This window comes from Marmota monax, unplaced genomic scaffold (assembly GCF_021218885.2).
Source record: "Marmota monax isolate L192 unplaced genomic scaffold, Marmota_monax_Labrador192_F-V1.1 WCK01_AAM20220418_F8-fsc00192, whole genome shotgun sequence".
Classification (NCBI taxonomy): Eukaryota; Metazoa; Chordata; class Mammalia; order Rodentia; family Sciuridae; genus Marmota; species Marmota monax.
In genome coordinates this window covers 2,665,519-2,684,172 of record NW_026693786.1, presented here as the reverse complement: position 1 = coordinate 2,684,172, position 18,654 = coordinate 2,665,519, and the positions used below count along the sequence as shown (strand labels likewise).

The 18,654-nt window shown below is 44.5% G+C and overlaps 1 protein-coding gene across 2 annotated transcripts; it reads right to left on the bottom strand.

The window, feature by feature from the left end:
• Positions 1 to 5,381: 5,381 nt before the first annotated feature.
• Fgf16 (fibroblast growth factor 16) lies at positions 5,382 to 16,192 on the bottom strand. Of its 2 annotated transcripts, XM_046462169.2 has the most exons (4): positions 16,042 to 16,192; positions 14,437 to 14,994; positions 7,690 to 7,793; positions 5,382 to 6,369 (listed from the first exon to the last, which is right to left on the bottom strand). In XM_046462169.2, exons 2-4 carry the CDS (start codon positions 14,708 to 14,710, stop codon positions 6,124 to 6,126), a joined length of 624 nt encoding a protein of 207 aa, XP_046318125.1. In that variant the 5' UTR covers positions 14,711 to 14,994; positions 16,042 to 16,192; the 3' UTR covers positions 5,382 to 6,123. The 2 variants fall into 2 exon arrangements, with proteins under 2 accessions (XP_046318125.1, XP_046318126.1); XM_046462170.2 differs by lacking the exon at positions 16,042 to 16,192 and having other exon boundaries at positions 14,437 to 15,693.
• Positions 16,193 to 18,654: the final 2,462 nt, after the last annotated feature.

Sequence of the window (18,654 nt, the reverse complement as noted above, 5' to 3'; positions counted from 1 at the left end):
ATGAGGTTGGGCTGGGCATGGTGGTTCATGCCTATAATCCCAGTGACTCAAGAGGCTGAGGCAGGAGGATGGGAAATTGAAGGACAGCCTCAGCAAATTAGTGAGACCTTCTCTCAAAAGTTGCGGAGGAGGAAATGCAGCCTATGCTGGGATGAAGGAGTAGAGAGAGACTATTGAAGGTCAAGGAGGCAGTTGGGTGTCTCTGTACTTGCCATCAGGTGCTGGTATAGAGGCTTACAAAAAAGTTCTTCCATTATCTGTGGAGGATGATGGAGTTCAGGAATGATAAACTAAATAATGTTTGTGTCTTCTTGTTAAGCAAGGGCATTAGATGACTGAAAATGAACATGTATTTTCAAAAGAGAGAATCTATCCTCTCTGGTCCCCTTCTCCCTACCTTCCATGATCTTCCCTGACAGAACCCAGCCTGCGAAGTGGTGAGAGAAGGCAACAGAGCTCCAACTACTCCATAGAGGAGCAAAGCAGTCCCCAACGGCCCAACCTCTTCAGGAGGAGGAAACCTGGAGTTTTATGTGCACCAGGCAGCTTGGACTGAGCCCAGGTGACTTGTGGCCTGGCTAGATCCCTGAGCCTGATGGATTTCTGACAAGGCAGCTAGGGATTCTGTGGTTGAGTACTGCAGTGACTTGGAGGTAAGATAAACTTGGTTTCTTTTCATATTTAAGCCTTTGATTAAATTCCTTTTGGGAGGACTCCTCCCCTGATGGCTTTGATAAGCTCCTTGTGTCTCAGCCTGGTGGGTTCAGTTATCTTGTTTGTTTGTTTTTTTTTAAACAAGAATAATAGTTATGGTTTACATGTCCCCATCAAAATTCCTGTTGAAACCCAATCCCCTTAGTGAGGTATAAAGAAGGTGGAAACTTCATCTGACTGTGGTATTTGGAGGTGGGACCTTTAAGAGGTAATTGAGGTTAAATGAAGCCATAAGGGTGGGGCCCTAATCCAGTGGGACTGTGGCTTTATAAGAGGAGAGACCTAAGATAGGATGTCTGTCTTGCTGTGTGATGCCCTGTGCCACATTGGGACTTTTTACAGTTTCTCTACTAGCAAGAAGGACCTCACAAGGTGCAGCTGCCCGATCTTCAACTTCCCAGCCTGCAGAACCGTAAGCCAACTAGTTTTTTTTTTTTTTTTTTTTTTTTTTTTTTTTGGTAGTCTGTAGTATTGAGTTATAGCAACAGAAAATGGACTAAGGCAGCAACATTCAGCAGTGGTAGTAGAGAAGAAAAAGAGGATGTGTAGGGAGGGGAAGGAGTCTTGCTGTTGGGACTGCTATCAGGGATGGCCTGGAGTTGGGCTTTGTTCAGAGCCACAGAGCAGGGACCCACCTTCTTCCTCCTTCCACTCTTATCTTCTTGTTGCTAAACTTGGAAGATATCACTTAGAGGATAGGAGTCAAAGGTTTCACACATTTAATGGGGAAAACCACCTAGAGACTTTGTCAAGGTTTTCACGTAGGATCACAGTGGCTGCTCATTCTCATGCCAGATGCCTTAAGGTGGTGGAAACCTTTAGAGTAGTTGTTCCTAGCCTCAGGGATACTTTTTGAGGACCATTGAAAGGCCAAACATATACCTATACCTATACCCATACATCTATCTATCTATCTATCTATTTATCCATCTATCATCTATCTAAATGTATATACATACATACATACATACAAATACACAAGACTTTGCATATCATTTTGGGAAGTTAGGACCCAGGGGGGTTTTCATGGACTTTTAAGTTTGAAACCTCTTATCTAAAGCATTTTCTTGGACCGGAATAGCAGTTGGGTAGCACTTTTAGGTCTTATATATTCTTTCTTGGAACACGATTGGTGCTCAGAATTCTGAGAGTGCTACAGAATATATAGTTAGCAAACTAATATCGCATTGTACCCTTTTTATCTAGTATTCACCCTGTCTACTCTAAGTGATGCAATATCCTTTTCAAGTGGTTGTCTAGCCTCTGCTTAAACACTTCCTGTGACAGGGAACTTGCTGTCTTTCCCGAGACACACTCAAGTTTGTCATTGTGCCTATTTAAGCATACTTAGAACTTAATGCAACACTTCAGATGATTCTGTTATATAATGTATTTTCTTTCTAGCCCAGCATTCCCCCACTTTCTGTCTCTCATACACACACACACTCTCCACTAATGAAGGTGTCTGTGTCTTTGTGCATTCATTTACTCATTCTTTTGTTCAACCAACAATTAATTTATTCAACAAACATTTTCCAAGTGCCAGTTCTGTTCCAGAAACATCCTAAATATGGGGAAGGGATGTATAGTTGAGTAAGAAATGGTCTGTACACATTTTCATCCCAAACTGGAACTCCAGAGCTTACTATTCTATAAATCCCTTCAGGTTGCTATCAGATCCATTACTTTAGCAAGATATGGTGTCAATCAGCTGTCAATTGATTTAGTGGTATTAGCTCATACATCTTACATTTCCATTTCCAGAATTCATTGTTCCCTTCTTTTTGAAAATTAGAACAGTTGCCTATATTGCCATTTCTGGCCACATGTACCAATCCTTGTTAATCCTCGAAATTCAACAAAAGTGAGCTCCTCCTGCACCCCGGGACTCCACACCATCTTCCTAGTTATTTCCCCTCTACTTTCAGAGGGAAAAGGTAAGGACTCACATAGAACTTGGGATCTTTCCCTTGTTTCTGTGGCATTTTTCTTATAAATCTTTCCTTGTGGCATGGTGCATGTGGTCATGTCAAGCTCATGTCAACTACTCCACTTGGGTAGCACTGGCCTTGCTCATAGAGAAGTATCAGTTTCCTACCAGTTATAGCAGATCTCATGTATCTCACATATTGTCAGAAGTTGTGGCTGTGTATCAAAAGTTCTAGACAGGGCTGGGGATATACCTGAGTTGGTAGAGTGCTTGCCTAGCATGCACAAGGCCCTGGGTTCAATCCTCAGCACCACCACCAAAAAAAAAAAATATATATATATATATATATATATATATATATATATATATATATATATATATATATATATATATATATGGCAGCTGAACACAGATAACCTAGGTAAAATTTCATTTTAAAAATCAAGGGGTGAGCTGGGTGTGGTGGCACATCAGAAGGCTGAGGTAGGAGGATGGCAAGCTTGAGGCCAGCCTCAGCAACATAGCAAGATCCTGTCTCAAAATAAAAAAAAAAAAGGGCTGGGGATGCAACTCAGTGGTTAAGCATTCCTGGGTTCAATCCCCAGTACGAAGAAGAAGGAGAAGGAGAAGAAGAAAAAAAATTTAAAAAGTCAAGGTGTGAATGAAGCCAGTATAGTCTCAGAACTTGGGACACTGAGGAGGGAGGCTCACTTGAGCCCAGGAATTTGTAGGCAGGCCAGCCTGGGTAACATAGTGAGATGCTGTCTAAAAAAAAAGTATGGTGCTTAAATCAATGTGATAAAAAATGTGTGCCATTTAGCTAGTTTTTAGCTTCTTTCAGAGAAGTCTAGAGGTAGAATTCTCTACAGCCCAAGGTGAATGCCACCATCACCCTCTTTACTTTTCCAAATCTTGCTGGTTCTTCACAGCATGCATTACATCGTGGGGAAACCCATCCTAGTCCACGCACATCTCCACCTTGGTGTTTACACTGATTAGCATTCTAGTTGATGATTATACAAGCCATGCAATTTAGCACTTTTATCACATAGTCTTTTGTGTGTGTGTGTGTGGTGCTGGGGATTGAACCCAGGGTCATGTGCATGTGAGGCAAGCACTCTACCCACTGAGCTATATCGCCAGCCCCATAGTCTTTGTTACTTTTATTTATTTATTTATTTTTTTTGTGGTGCTGAGGATTGAACCCAGTGCTCACACATGCTAGGAAAGCTCTCTGCCACTGAACTACAACCCTCAGTCCTCATATAGTCTTATTTGCTATTGCAAGTACATATTCTCATATGTGTGACTTCTCTGTTGGGTACTTAGAATTTGGGTGAGCTTTAATAGACCTTTGGTTTTGCTTGTTTGTGATGCTGGGGTTTGATCCTAGGGCTTTACATATGCTAGGTAAGTGTTCTACCACTTAGCTATATACCACCAGCCCTTGATTTTACATTGTGTGTGTGTGTGTGTGTGTGTGTGTGTGTGTGTGTGGTGCTGGGGATTTAGGCTTTGCCATTCAAGTGAGATGGTACCTAAGCTAATTGTTTGACCCACACAATAAGTTGGGAAAATAGTAGATGCCTACATGATGGTATTTGAGGAGTACTAGAAAAACTGTCCCAGATCCCAAACCTTCTCCCTCCAGGCCTTCATAGTATCTGTGTACTCATTAATACTTTGTTCCTTTGATTCTTGTTTCCTGACAACATTCACTATGCAAATGCAAATAATTCTATGCTCTTATCTCTGTAAATATCAGTAAAGGGGCCAGGGATCTCAAACCAAGATATCTCAGGGGGCTATTCTGGGAAAGGGGGAGCTCCAAGGTATTCCATCACCCCTTCAACTATAGCTACTCTCCATTTGTTTTTTGAACTAATGTTACCCTGAAACTTAATTTATAAACCATTTGGCTGCAAAAACAATTAAAAATTTTTCTGTAGGGCATGAGTTCTCAAACTCTATTGTGCACAGAGATCTTCTGGAAGGCTTGTTAGCACACAGATTACTGGGCCCCATCCCAGAGTTTCTGATAATTATATCTCTAACCAGTATTTAGATGATGATGCTAGTCAAGAGAGCCTGCAATGCTTAAGGGGAATGTGCCAACAGTTCCCCAAAATCCCCTAGGAAAAGCACTGGCAGGGGATAATGGGAATGTAGGTAAAGAGGAAAAACAGGAGAACATCTCTAGAAGGGAAATTGACTGTCTCAATAAATCAGTTTCCCTGCTGATTTTTGTTTATTTTGAGTCTCTTCACCTTGATATCTGAAGAAGTTACCAATGAGGATTTCTGACTTTGGGACTTAGGTAGTCCCAACACCCCAAAGAAGAGATTCTCTATGCCTAATCCTAAGCACAACTGGGAGTTTGGTAAGAGTTTATTGATTCAGGACTTCCTGAAATTTTGATTTACCATGAAGTTGAAAGTCATAGGATCTGAAAGACCCACCAGGACTTCATATAGGGCCCTAGATAATGCTAACATGCTGGATGATTGAGTCATTTGGCACTGGCAGTATAACACTGACATTAGGAAATCATTTATTTATGTATTTTTTGGTGGTGCTGGGACTGAACCCAGAACCTTGTGTATGAGAGGCAAGCACTCTACCAACTGAGCTATATCCCAAGCCCCTGACATTAGGAAACTCTAATGAGTTGGAGAAAAAGAAGCTGGTCAGTGTTCTAATCCTACCAAATATACAAATCAATAGAATTAGAGAGTGGTTTACAATATAAAGACAATTTTATTGCAAATAAAAGCCTTTAATAACTCATTTTATCCTGTTTCAGTAGGACCTTATTCTTTCTGATGAAAATCCAGTCATAGCATCTCTCATTAAAAATAAAATTATTTTGAAATAAATAAATATATAAAATAAATAGCATATACATTTCATAAATAGTTTGTCCTTATGCACAGTATCCATGCTTACATTTTAATATCATTTTCTTATAACCTACCCCATCTCCCACTTCCAATGGCAGGAAAACTGCATGTCAGGACGAATGAGAAATCTGCAGAGCCAATGTAGGGATGGCTTGCAGCAGGGCTAGAGCCCCAAGGATTTCCTTAATGAGACTTTTCCAAAGCTCTGTAGGTAGCATCTATGGCAGATTCCTTGGTCTTTTGTTTATACCCATTGTCAAGGTATTTGGGTAGATTGTGGGGCAAAACACCCCTGGTCCTTGGCAGGGGCCCCCATTATTTGTTGTGCCACCTCAGGGGAAAAAACATGAATAAAGAAAAAAGTATATACAAGATTCCCTTGGGCCCAACCCTCCCCCCATCCCTCCCCAAAATAACCCAACCTTGATATACACTTTGAACAAGGCAACAGCTAGGTCAAGTTGAATGGTAAGTGCTTCGGTGTTATCTAAATTGATAGGAAGGAAGGATTCAAAAGCTATGAGTATAGTGCTTGCAGGGACAACTGTGGCCCCAGAATACATGGGTCACAGAGGTCCATTACCTATAGCGGAAGAGGTCTCTGGACATGGAGGGCAACTTAGAAGGATCTACTGGCCTGGGCAAAAAGTGAGTGAATTTCTGGTGCCGTTTAGTCCTGTATCCCTCCCGGGGTGAGCCGTCTTTATTCAGGGCCACATAATACTGTCTCTCCGAGTCCGAGTGTTTGTACAAGGTGGACGCATAGGTGTTGTACCAGTTTTCTTCAAACTGTTCCCGGAAAACACATTCACGTGTGAGTTTCTTCTGTGAGGGTGAGAAAACAAAGCAGAACCCATTATATGACCATTTTCCCCCATCCCAGCTCGCTGGTGGAGAAACCCTGAAATATCAATAGCACAATGACATTAGAAAATTTCAGTCCACTTGCCCTGTATTACTGAGATATCTGTCTTCCAAAAAGCACAAAATACTCCTAACTATGTCTCCTTCATCCTTTTTCATGAGCCACACAAAAATGTTTTCGGTGAGATCTTTCCTGAAGGAAGGAAAGTAGAGGAGATGGCCTCAGCTGGCTCTTTGAGCCTGAGAATTTCTGTTATGGCTTTCTAAGGCCCTGCTGGCACCCACTGAGCATTCTCCCTACTTAGGGCTAATAGCATTCAAATCCATTGAGATTACAGTTAACCATGTCCACTGACAGGCAAAGGCCTTGGATCTATATAAAGCTCCATGGGAGGTGAGCTGTGATCTCTCCTAATGAAGGGTCTCAGGCCTGTCAGTTGGAAAGCTCAGAAAAGATCTCCTTGAAAAGCTCCTCCAATCTGGCTACTTCAAGCTGGCAGCTCCTGGGTCTCTTGCCTCTGTCCCTTCTCACACTTGATCCGGCCACCATACTATTTGCTGGGGTTGCCGATACCGAGTGCTAGGGACAGGCCTATCTCTTAGGTGTCAGGGAAAAATGTGTTCTTATTCCATGGGGTGTAGGCAGCCAGAAAGCATGCTATGTGACTCAAAAGTGTGAGCCAGGAGTTGGGATTCCCTGAAAGGGTTAAGGTCAGCAAAGTCACTTACCATTCCCCAGTGCTGGGCTAGCTTCCAGAACAGAGAAAATGTACTACAGCCGTCCCAGTCCTACTGAGGGGCTCAGAGCTGTCACCAGAGCCTGGAACCCTCATTCTTCATTTATTTGTTTCATTTGGCCTTTGGGACTCAGCTGAAGCAATCTGGAAATCAGGGACTGTGTTTTTAACCCCAGATCCTCAATTTGAAGGCCAGCTCTTCTACTGCCTATTTTTGTGCCTGCTACTCCTCTGGGTATACATTAAAAGTGAGACGTGCTCCTTGGGAAGGTTAATGTCCTGAACCCTGGCCATCTACTGACAGACCGGCACAGCTTACTGTTCTCATCAGAGCAGCTGGCCCTCCAATGGAAAAAGTGAGGCAAACATATCACAGAAAAGCTTATATTTGGTGGGGGGCTGCCAAGATGTAACAAGGATACACTAATCCTTTACAGTTGACAAAAATGTTTTCAAGTGCTAGATACAATTTTTATCCTTTTGCCTTACATTGTCCAAATGCTGGTGGAAATAGCTTCTGAGGGAAAGAAAACCTGAAACTTACCGATCCATACAGTTCTCCTCGTTCATTCATTCCTAGGTATAGGCCAGAGTCCACTCCCCGGATGCTGATCAGTCCCACAGCCAGACTAATAAACTCCAGAATTCCTAGAGCAAAAAATAATGTCATTCTGTTACTAACATCAAATTGAGAGAAAGCTATTCAGGTGGCAGGAGCTACCAGTCATTTATTCCCAAATGGAGGCCAGCCCTGGGTGCCTTTGGTGAATTACCAGATGAAACTATCTTTTGCTACAAGAATGAAACCTTGGAGAAGGTGCTTATAGTCTCTCTGAGCCTCAATTTTTCCATGCTTAAAATTGGGAAAACAATGTCTGCCTCTATTTAACATTCTTAGGCACATTTTTGTATGTTTATTTTGTGGTGCTGAGGATTGAACCCAGGTCCTTGAGCATGCTAGGTAAGTGTTCTACCATTGAACTACATCCCCAACCTCTTAGGTCTATTATGAGGAAGAGACCATGAGAAGCTTTGGCTACAGAAGCTCCATAATTATAAGATGCTATTGCTGTCAAAAACCACCCATTTTGCTGGGCAGTGGTGCATGCCTGTAATCCCAGCAACTTGGGAGTCTAAGGCAGGAAAATCATAAGTTCAAAGCCAGCCTCAGCAACTTAGTGAGGCCTTAAGCAACCTAGTTAGACCCTGTCTCAAAATAAAAACTAAAAAGGGCTGAGGATGTGGCTCAGTGGTTTAGTGCCCCTGGGTTCAATCCCTGGTGCTGAAACAAACAAAGAAACAAAACAACACCCATTTTAAGAACCAGGAAGGCAGGCAGCTTTCTCAATGTAAGAATGAGGCCAGGTTTCTTTATCATTCCCAAAGTCACTTCCCTCATCCCCAGAGTACACAGCATTACCTTGCTGTCCTCTAGGCTGAACTTGTTTTGCACCCTCTCAGCTCCCATGTACTTCAAGCCACATGAGGCTGTCAACTGCCTGTAGCTGACTCTAACAAAGGCCACACAGGCCACTAACTTTGCTCCCCCTGCTTATGTCAGGAGACAAAACTTGGCCTCATGAGAACTTTCTTCTAAGTGCAGGCCCAAGCTGACAAGCCTGTCATTTATCCCTTCTCTCTTGAGAATTTTGTCTATCCACAGCAGAGTTGGCAGGTAGCACTGGACTTCATACTGATTTGAGATGTTGCAACTTTAAGGGGAAAGGGAAGAAATTCAGAAATGTACTTCTAGCTGACAAGGTTAGAGGTGAATATTTTTTAATGATTTTGTTTGCCCCCAGGAGGAGAAAAAGTCAAACACAAAGAGGGTGAAAGGACCCAGAAATGAAATCCTGGTGATAGTGAAGACTTCACATATTTGTCCTAACATACTGTAGTACATTTATATACTAGATATAGACATAATAATCAACTACATTGTCCTTGGATATTCCTGTCTCTAACTACTACAGTTTTCAACATTTTAAAGATCAGAAATTTGATACAGATTGTCTGAGGCATCCAAAGGTATGAAGTAAGCTCATATCTAGCTGTCTTTCATTTCAGAAGTGTTTTTTTTTTTTTTGGTACCAGGAAATTGAACCCAAGGGTGCTTAACCAGTAAGTCACATCACCAGACCATTTTATTTTTTATTTTGAGACAGATTCTCACTAAATTGCTGAGGCTGGCATTAAATTTATAATCTTCCTGCCTCAGCCTCAGGAGTTGCTGGGATTACAGGTGTGTGCCACCATGCCCAGCTCAAGAATGCAATTCTTAAAGGTAATAGAATTCATAGTATTCTATGTAATCTACATAGCAGGAGGAATCAATTCCATAAAAATAAAACATTGTAAGTGGTTAATTTGGAGGTTTGAAAATCCAGTGGGAAGTCTCTTCTAGAGCTCTAGTAACTTGGTCTGGTGGGTGGAGTGTTTCAGGCACAGCCGCTCTGGGGGCACATGTTTCCACACCAAGCCAGATCTATTCCAAGGACATAAAGTTCTACTGCTGCCAGTCTATAGGACTTAGGTTTTGGCCTTTGGTCTCTTGCATTGAAATCCTCTGAGTTTAATTCCCAGTCTGCCTGCTACTAACTATTACAGTTCAAAGAAAGGAGTCTTGGGAAAAGAGATTGACACATAATGGTAGAAGGGAAGAGAAAATAGCTAGTTCTAAGCAGGGGATTAAAACTGATTTAATGCATCCAAACCTCCAGTTGTATCTCACAAGATTCTGCCTTGATTTACATTTTAATAAATGAATTGTAAGAAGTCATAGGTGGATTGCTTATCCCAGTTCCAGAAGACATACAGCTGAGAGGGATGACTCAATCAAGATCCAAAGAAATTTCAAGAGTGTGGAAAAATGGGTTGTCTTCAACAAAATAAGCTCAATTGGAATCAATATAAGGTCCTGCCCCGTGGTCCAAAACCAATTTCCTGAGGTGTTTGTGTTGGGGTTTTGTTAAGGGAGGGTAAACTTCAAGTGCCGATAGTTGAAATTAACCATTCTCCTTAGCTCATGGCCTATTATTATAATTGATGTGTACAAGGGCTTTTCAGTTACCTATTTATTTTTATTTATTTATTTTGCAGTACTGGGGATCAAACCCAGAGCCTTGTGCACGCTAGGCAAGCATTCATTAATTGAGCTGCATCCTCAGCTCTATCTATTTCTTTTTATCTCCAAATACTACTCTTATTCACCTCCTCTCTTCAGGCAACCACGTCTATTTTCTTGAAAACATGTACTGTCTTTTTGTGTTTGTTATATATTTTTTTAAAAATTGCACTGGAGATTAAACCCAGGGTCTCAAGCATTCTGTGTGCATTTTATTTATATGTAAGCCTGCCCATCTCTATGAGGGGAGATGTGGCTCAGCAAAGCATATGCAACAATGGCTTAAGAGATTTGATTGAACTAAGTATGCTTAGAATGATGGGTGATTAACAGGATTATTAAAAAGCTAATGAAAAACTGGTGATATAAAAATTAAAAATCATTTAAAAGCTAATCTAAAAAATGTGATCTAAGGCTGCATTGAGAAAGGTCTAGTGACTAGCATAAAGGAGGGTATTTCCCCCACTAATCTGCTCTGCCTCAACTATATCACACTGAGTTCTACTTGTTCTACTGTGTTTAGAGGTGAATATGGAAAAACAGGAGCATGTTCAAAGTAGAGTAGCCACTATAGCAATGAAATTAGAAACTGGGTCATGATTCAGTTCTGGGTGCTAAACTCTGAGGGCCACCAACTAACTGGAGCCTTTAGTTCTTTGCTTTGCTCAGGCCGATTACTTCCGAGCTTCAAGTCTTAGTTCCCTCATTCTCTAAGTATCTCATGTCTCTGACTACCCTGAGCTCATTAAGTAGCAGAGGGCAGCTTGTGATCTCACCGCCCAAGACCTGGTGTGAGAACAAATCATGAAACCAAGAGGTGTGGCCATTTGAGTCACCACAGTTTTTCTCCAACTCTCTGTTCATCCTAATGCCAAAGGACAGATCATACAGGAAGTCACTTGGGTTGCATCCAGTAACAGGGGTCTCCAACAGCTGGAATCATCCCTGCCCAGCTGTCTTTGGGCATCATTTCCCTTTGCCAACTTTCCTATTAGCTGGATTCAGACTGTGGGAACCCAGTGGCACATGATGATGGAACAGATATTTCTAAACCTTCTCCTGAATTCCAGCCAGCATGAAAGGGGAGAGAAAACAAGCCATTTTCATATTTTCCCAGCTACAGCTGGACAGGGGTGTTAACAGCAAAGCGTTGAAGTAAAGTATTAAGTAGAAAAAGTTTGTCCTCAGTTCTCTTACCCTTTCAAGGTCCAGGACCTCCCTCTACTCTGCCTCATCTTGACCTCCATCTCAGGATCTACCCTTTTCTCGACAATTTCCAGGCTCTTCTCTTCTTACACCTCTCTCCCCAGGCCCTCACTCAAACCTGATCTGTCCTGGGGCCCATTGCTTCAGAACCTAGCTAGATGTGTCATTTAATCTGGTTCCACGGTTTGCCTGAGCTCCCTCAGCCATCCTTTCAGATCTTCAGGGCCAAGACAGTGCTGCCTTGGCATCTTGCCAAATAAAAAACAGATCACTCAAAAACCAAAGCAGCTGCATGAGCCTGCTCCATCCCACCTGGCAGGAGGCCTCTCCTCCAGCCTGGCTCCCAAGTCCTGCTCTGCCAGTCCACAGGTGCCCCTCAGGAATGTCAGGATCCCTGTGAACCTCATACACACACTACCAGCCAGGCAAGGATTGAAATACTCCTGGCTACTGATTGCAGATGGAGAACAGGGAGCATATGCTGTGCCAACAGGTTATTATTTGGAGTCGAGGCTGCTCTTGGGCTCAGCCTGACTCGTTCTGAACACATGGATTCCAGGGTAATCCTTGGGGGCCCTGCTCTCCAATTACAACAAATAGCTATTTACTTTACATGGCCTTTGGAGACTACCTCCTCCCCCCGAGCAGAAATCTATAATATTTTATATCTTAAGTCTGGCCTACTTTACCCTGCTGGAATGTTGACTGCTAAAGCACTTATGGAATGTTAAAGTTTCGATTTATTGAATACCCTGGCTGATTAACTCAAATGTGGAGGGAGGAGAGAGTTAGCAAACTCAAACGCCACCTCTTTCTGTGCCAAAAGCTAAGCTGAGAAGGAGTAAGTGTGTGTTTGAAAGTTGGCAGGGGAGGTTACAAAAAGACAGCTTTGACCAGTTATCATTTCCTTTACAGGAAATACATGCAACTGCCAGGAAGTCAGGGAAGGAGGAAAGGGAAAAGGTGATGCAGAGGTGGTCTCAAAAACGGGGGGGGGGTGTTGCAGAAAATATGAATATGAGAATGAATTTTAAAGGCAAAACCAAAAATGAAGCAGTCAGTTAAGCAGCAGTGAAAACATCCCTTTCCCTGCCAGTTTTATTTCCTTTGGTTTCTCCTTAAACTTAACACCCTTAGCAGGCCTGGGAGATGAAAAGAAATCAAGATGTGTCTTTAGGGAGGTAATTAAAGACCACTTATCCCAAGAGCCTATTACTGATTTATGTTGACCTTGTAGGTTATTGGGTTCAGCTCAGCCACAGAGTCAGACAAATGCTTATAGCTGCTGGGAGCTGTATTCATAGTTTCTCTACTTTCATTGCCCCCACACTTCATTTCTCCATTATTTTGCGACTTTTCTGATATATATGCAAATGTATATATATATATGATATGTATACATTTTTTTCTTTTATATACTAACAATTCCATGATTTTTAGGCCATTTCTGGGAGCCTTTGAGGTCAGGGTGGGAGTCCCATTCCTTATGAAGAGGAACAAAAGGGGACTGCAAAATCACAAGCCATGGAAGGGAAAGGAGCCAAGTTAACACTCCCTTTTCTCCCACCCCACCTTATCACCCTTTTGAGGACCTGCTGCAAGTTTATACAGACACCTGCATCCCTCCATTACCCCTCCCAACCTACTGTACTCCAGCTCTGTTTGAGTGCATTTTTCCAAGATGACATAGACCTCATTAGGGTTCCTGCCCGCTCCCAGCAAGGAAGACCAACCCTGGTTCTAAGTTGTTTGCTAGGCTTGGCCTTACCCAGAGACTGGCCCTCATCGCCCCCCCCCCATTTTACTGGGCACACCAGATGCAGCTCTGGAAAGGCATGGAGAATAGGAGAATGGGGAGATTTGGAGGTGGGGGAGGGTGGGAAAAAGGGAACCATGTCATGCTTGAAGGTAGGCAGAGCCTCTTGCTGGCTGAGAGAACATGCCCTTCTTGGATCATAGGGATCTTGGGAGGAAGTAGAGGGCAATAGGGGATGGGGGGGGGAGGAGGAAAGGTGTGACAACTTAGTGGAGAATAGGAAGTCCGAAATAAAAATGGAAAATGACTGAGGAGGGTACACATTTGCTTAGAAACCTAGTGACCTCTGTCCCAGATCAAGGTTTATATTAATTGTATAATTAGTTCTATATGTGAGACAGGCAGCTATGTCCTTTCAAGAATCTGCATAGTGGCAGGCAGGCAGAGACAATCCTGGGTGGAGGTTAGACACCTCCTGTCCTAGGTCTAAGGGACACCTGTTTCTGGGTCTGGGAGGGAGCTCAGTAAAATTTGCTCCCTGAAGCAAAGAGTCCAGAGATAGTTCTAGGCAAAAGCTGCCCCAGAACTTGTGCCCTTACATGATGGACACCGCGAAGTTTTCCCTAGATTCCTGACCCCCAGCTCATGGTATGCTGCCCGGACTGGCTCCTACCCTGAGCAGAGCAACCCCGAGGCAGACAGGTGCCCTGGATGCTCGGTTCCTGCCAGCCAAAAGTGATCGGGGCTTCGGTCGCCTGTCCACCACGCCCATGGCCCACGCAGGCTCCTGCTCCTGGCAATCATCCGCTACAGGCCTGCTGCTCTCGAGGCTCGGCCCGCGCTGCAGTCACGGTCCGGACCTCCTAGTAAAGAGCTCCTACTCCTCTCCCAGCTCCACCTGCTTTCGTCCGAGGCTCAGCATCCAGCTCCCAGAAGGAGCCCCTAGCTCCTAGGGGAGGGAGGGTGGAATCGGGAAAGGAGAGGCCGCACCCCGCAAGGCGCCTCCGCCCCCTCTCGAGAGCGTCCAAAGGGTGCGGGGCTCCCGGACGCCGCGCGGCTCAGGTCCGCGCCGTCGCGTCCCGCCTCGACGGGCCCTGGCGGCACTAAGCCAGGGGCGGTCCGCGGGCCCCAAGCCGGAGCCCAGAGCCGTCAGCTCCCCAGCTCGCCGTCCGCCCGCCTCCCGTTCCTCCCGGCCGCGTCCTCACCGAAGCGGCTGTGGTCGTGGCGGGTGCCGTGCACCGTGCCGTTGGGGAAGATCTCCAGGTGGAAGCCAGTGCGGCAGTAGAGCTGGCGGCGCCGCAGGATCCCCTTCAGGTGGGCGAAGTCTGTGGGCGAGCCGCGCTGCAGCTTCCCCTCGATCTGGCCCAGGCGCTCGTTCAGGAAACCCGGGGAGTCAGCTAAGGGCACGTTCCCCAGAGACGAGGAGAAGCCATGCAGATCCCAGTCCAAGGAGGCGAAGACCCCCCCTACCTCCGCCATGGCAGGGCCGACGGCGGCGCGGGCTGTGCGGGGCGCGCGCGGGCCAAGCCGGGGCCGCGGGGCGCGAACTGCCTCTCCCCGCGGCGGGCGCGGGCGATTCGCCGGCGCTCGCTCTCTGGTTCGCTCCGCGCTCTGCCCAGCTGCAGTCGACGTCTGTTCGCGTCCAAGGAACTTCTCAGCGGCGGGGAGCGTGGGGCAGCGCGCTCCTGACCTTGCTCTCAGTCAAAGTGCCGCTTCCCCTCCGCATCCATCTCTCCTGGCCTCTCATAGCTGGCTTCGTCGAGCTATCAAATGCAAACAGCACTTTATATACATACCCACTCCCCTTACATTGACATATTGGATATTTAAATACAAGCCACACCTCACTGGCATCCCCTCAGAGATTGGTGTGTGGGTTCTTTTTTTTCCCCCTTCTCGTATCCATTTGGCTCTTTTTGGGAGAGGGGGGTGGAGGGGGGGAGAGCGAGCTAGCTTCACTCCCTCTTTTATTATGAAAAAAAAATGGCAGGAAAAAGCTACACATTGCAGTGAGGCATAACTGCTTTTGGCAGGTTTTTCTGAAACTGCTGATGAAATAACGGAGCCCAGTGCGGGGAGGCCGTTGGCGCCCACGGCCACTCAGGCCTATTTAGTGGGGGTCTGTCTGTCCGTCTGCTGCACTGGGGCGGTCCCCACCTCCCACGCATCTTCAGGTTACTGGCCTTTGGAAAGTGCCGTGAAACCAGGGCTTCAGTCCCTTCTTATTTCCCGGTTAGTAGGAGGCTGCCGAAGGGGCATCTGGCCCAGGACAGTGGTTTTTGTTCCGCTGGCCCCTAGTCCCACTCCCCACCTGTAATTCTGCAGGGGGCTGAGGAAGTGAAAAATCCGGAAGCGAATGCAGTTGCAAAATTCAGGATTGGGGCTAGTGGCGGTCCCAGCAGATACCAAGGCGGGGGGGGCCTTAAGGGGTCTGGGAGGAGCGGGAAACCCCACTTCTTTCTCCCTGGAGGAAAGAAGACATTTTTTTTTTTTTAAGAGACGTTACAGCTTTGGCAGGTGGGGGAGTAAGGAATAGAAAGCGATCTTTTTGAAAAATGATCTCTGCTGGCTTTCTGGGCGCGCTTTTACAAGGCTCTCGTGAGCAAGCTCCAGGAGAGGCCATTGGAAGCCTGGTGGGGGCTTCGTTTCTTGTTGGAAACAGGTGTTTCCTCGTTCTGTCCTGTGCCCTGCTCCCAGATATTCTACCAGGAAGAGCGGCAGTTGGGGCGGGAACCCGCGGCAGCCAGGACAACTCTCAGAGTGGAGAGGACCTGGGGAGCAGGTGCCAAGCCTGCCCGGAGCCCCCGTACCTCTGACCCGCGCCTGAACCTCGGGGCCCCACTTGGGCCCTGGAGCTCGGAGTCCCGCTCATCCATTAAACGGCGTTGTTGCTTGCAGTTTTCGCCCGAATTCCGCTCTGGCCACCTTCCCAGGTTCCCGCAGCAGCTGAACACAACAAATCGCGCGCCGCCCCCGACCCCGAGGCGCCTCTGCAGCGCCTCCTGCTGGAGACCCCGCGTGGCGCGGCAATAAAACAGATTCGGTACATTTCAGATAGTGCAATTTGGGGTCCTGATCCTGAGCTCCCATGTGAACTCTGTGCTCAGTCCCTAGAACCATAACAGTTCTCGATTTGGAGAATTATGGCTTGGTACTGTTGTGACTCTCTAGCTCAGAGGGAACCTCCAGGGCCAAGCATAAGATCTGGCACATATACGTACTCAGGAATAATCTGATGTGCTTTCAGTAATAGAGAACACAGAACACAGATGCAAATCATCTTTCAAGTGTAGTGGACACAGAATTGCAAGAGGTGGCATCCATACTGGAGCATTTATGAATGAAATGATAGGCTGTTTGAGATCTGCTTTAAAATCATCCAAAGTAAGAAGACAGAAGGAATGGAAGTATCTATGTAATATTGTTTACGTGCTGCTAACTGTTGACAATCAGCAATGGTTTTATTAAAATATATATGTATATATATATAAAATTAGATGTAATATATACAAAATACATATGAAAATTTCCATATTAAAAACTTCATAAGGACTAGGAACTCAGTGGCAGGGTGGTAGAATGCTTGCCTAACATGCACAAGGCCCTGGGTTCAATCCTCAGCACCAAAAAAAAAAAAAAAAAAAAAAAGAAAGAAAGAAAGAAAAAGTGTGAGTTGGGGATCACTGACCAAGAACAACAATGACGAAATCATTCCTTTTTCCCTTCTAAAGTTTTTGGGTCTAGTGAGAAGGTGGAGAAGGATGAACAGAGATTAAGACAAGTTTATAAATGACTAGAACACAAAACAGTATAACGTGCACAATGCTGTGTGGATTTATATAGCAGAAAGAAGACTGATCTGGGGGTTTAGGGGTGTGTTCTGCACTAAGGTGGCCTTTGTAATAATAGATGGGCCTTGAAGGGAAGATGGGAAGAATTTTACAAATTCAAATGGACTACTTCCAGGAAGAAGAAAATGGTAACAAACCCAAGTTGAACAATTTTAATTGGTGCAGTCTAATTCTTGGGGGTTTAATGCCAAATGAAATAATTAGACAAAACTTCTTTGAAAGCTTGCGATATAAAGAATTTAGATGTCTCTATGATGATATAAATTATATAATGATAATGGCAAAGAACATTTCCTCAACAGTCACTTCAGGAAATTTTTGCATTTTCTGTCCCTCAACATTCTTAAAGTCACCAATCACACAGCTGGCAGATCTGGAGTCCTACTTGGTTGAAGGTCAAAGATACAAGCATTCCATTGCCCTTCTGGGCTCTTTTGAGATTAAGCTGACCGATGATTCTGGTTTGTTTGTTTGTTTTTTTTAGTTGTAGATGGACACAACACCTTTATTTTATTTATTTATTTTTTAATGTGGTGCTGGGGAATCTAACCCAGTGCCTCATGCATGCTAGGTAAGTATTCTACCACTGAGCCACAACCCAGGCCCCTGATGATTCTGTTTTAAATAATGTTTCTATAAAGAATTCTGATTAATAGAACACTTTTGTGAAAGTTATTTAATTTTCACAACCTTGTGGAGTAGAGGTGTCATCTCCATCTTAAAAGTGAAAAAAAGAGAGAAGGAGGCTAAATGACTGGGACAAAATCATATAGCTAATAAGTAGCAGATTTATAGTTTGATCTCAGACCCACTAGGACCAATTATTCATGGGATTTGGGATTGTACAAAGGTTGATGTGTTGAGGACAGTGAAATTTCAGAATATATTAGTTTGCAGAAAATCTTCAGCAGGATACAACCTCAGACCAGGATTGTGTTGGTTATATGGGTTGAGAGACAAATATGTACATTAAATAAAGAAATAAAAAGAAAGCAGGACAAGATGGCATACACCTAGAATCCCATTGATTCAGGAGGCTGAAGCAGGAGGATTGGAAGTTCAACTCCAGCCTTGGCAACTTAGTGAGACTCTCTCAAAATAAAAAGTAAAAGTGGTTGGGGATGTAGCTCAGTGGTAGAGCACCCCTGGGTTCAATCTCCAGTACAATTAGAAAAAGGAAAAAAAATAAACCTCACTGGGTTCAGAGAATCATTTATAAGGTGGACATAAATGTACCACTTCACAGGGGTATTGTGAGGTTGAAATGAAAGCACTGATGGAAAGCACCCAACGTTCTGTCTGGAACATGGAAGATACTCCACACATCTGAGACTCTTACATCTTATCCCAATACTTCACAATGTTAATGTGAAAAATAAAGCAATTTATGTGAAGAGAAAATAGGGGGGACTCCTTAAGAAAAGGGAGAGTTCTGAAAATAATTTTTTTAAAAAAGAAAAGAAAAAGAGTTCTGACTTCAGCTACAAGTGAAAAGAGGTGGGGGCAACATGCCAGGCTCTATTTCTGAAGGAAGGAGGTGATGTTGATAATGCTGGTGCTCAAATCCTTCCC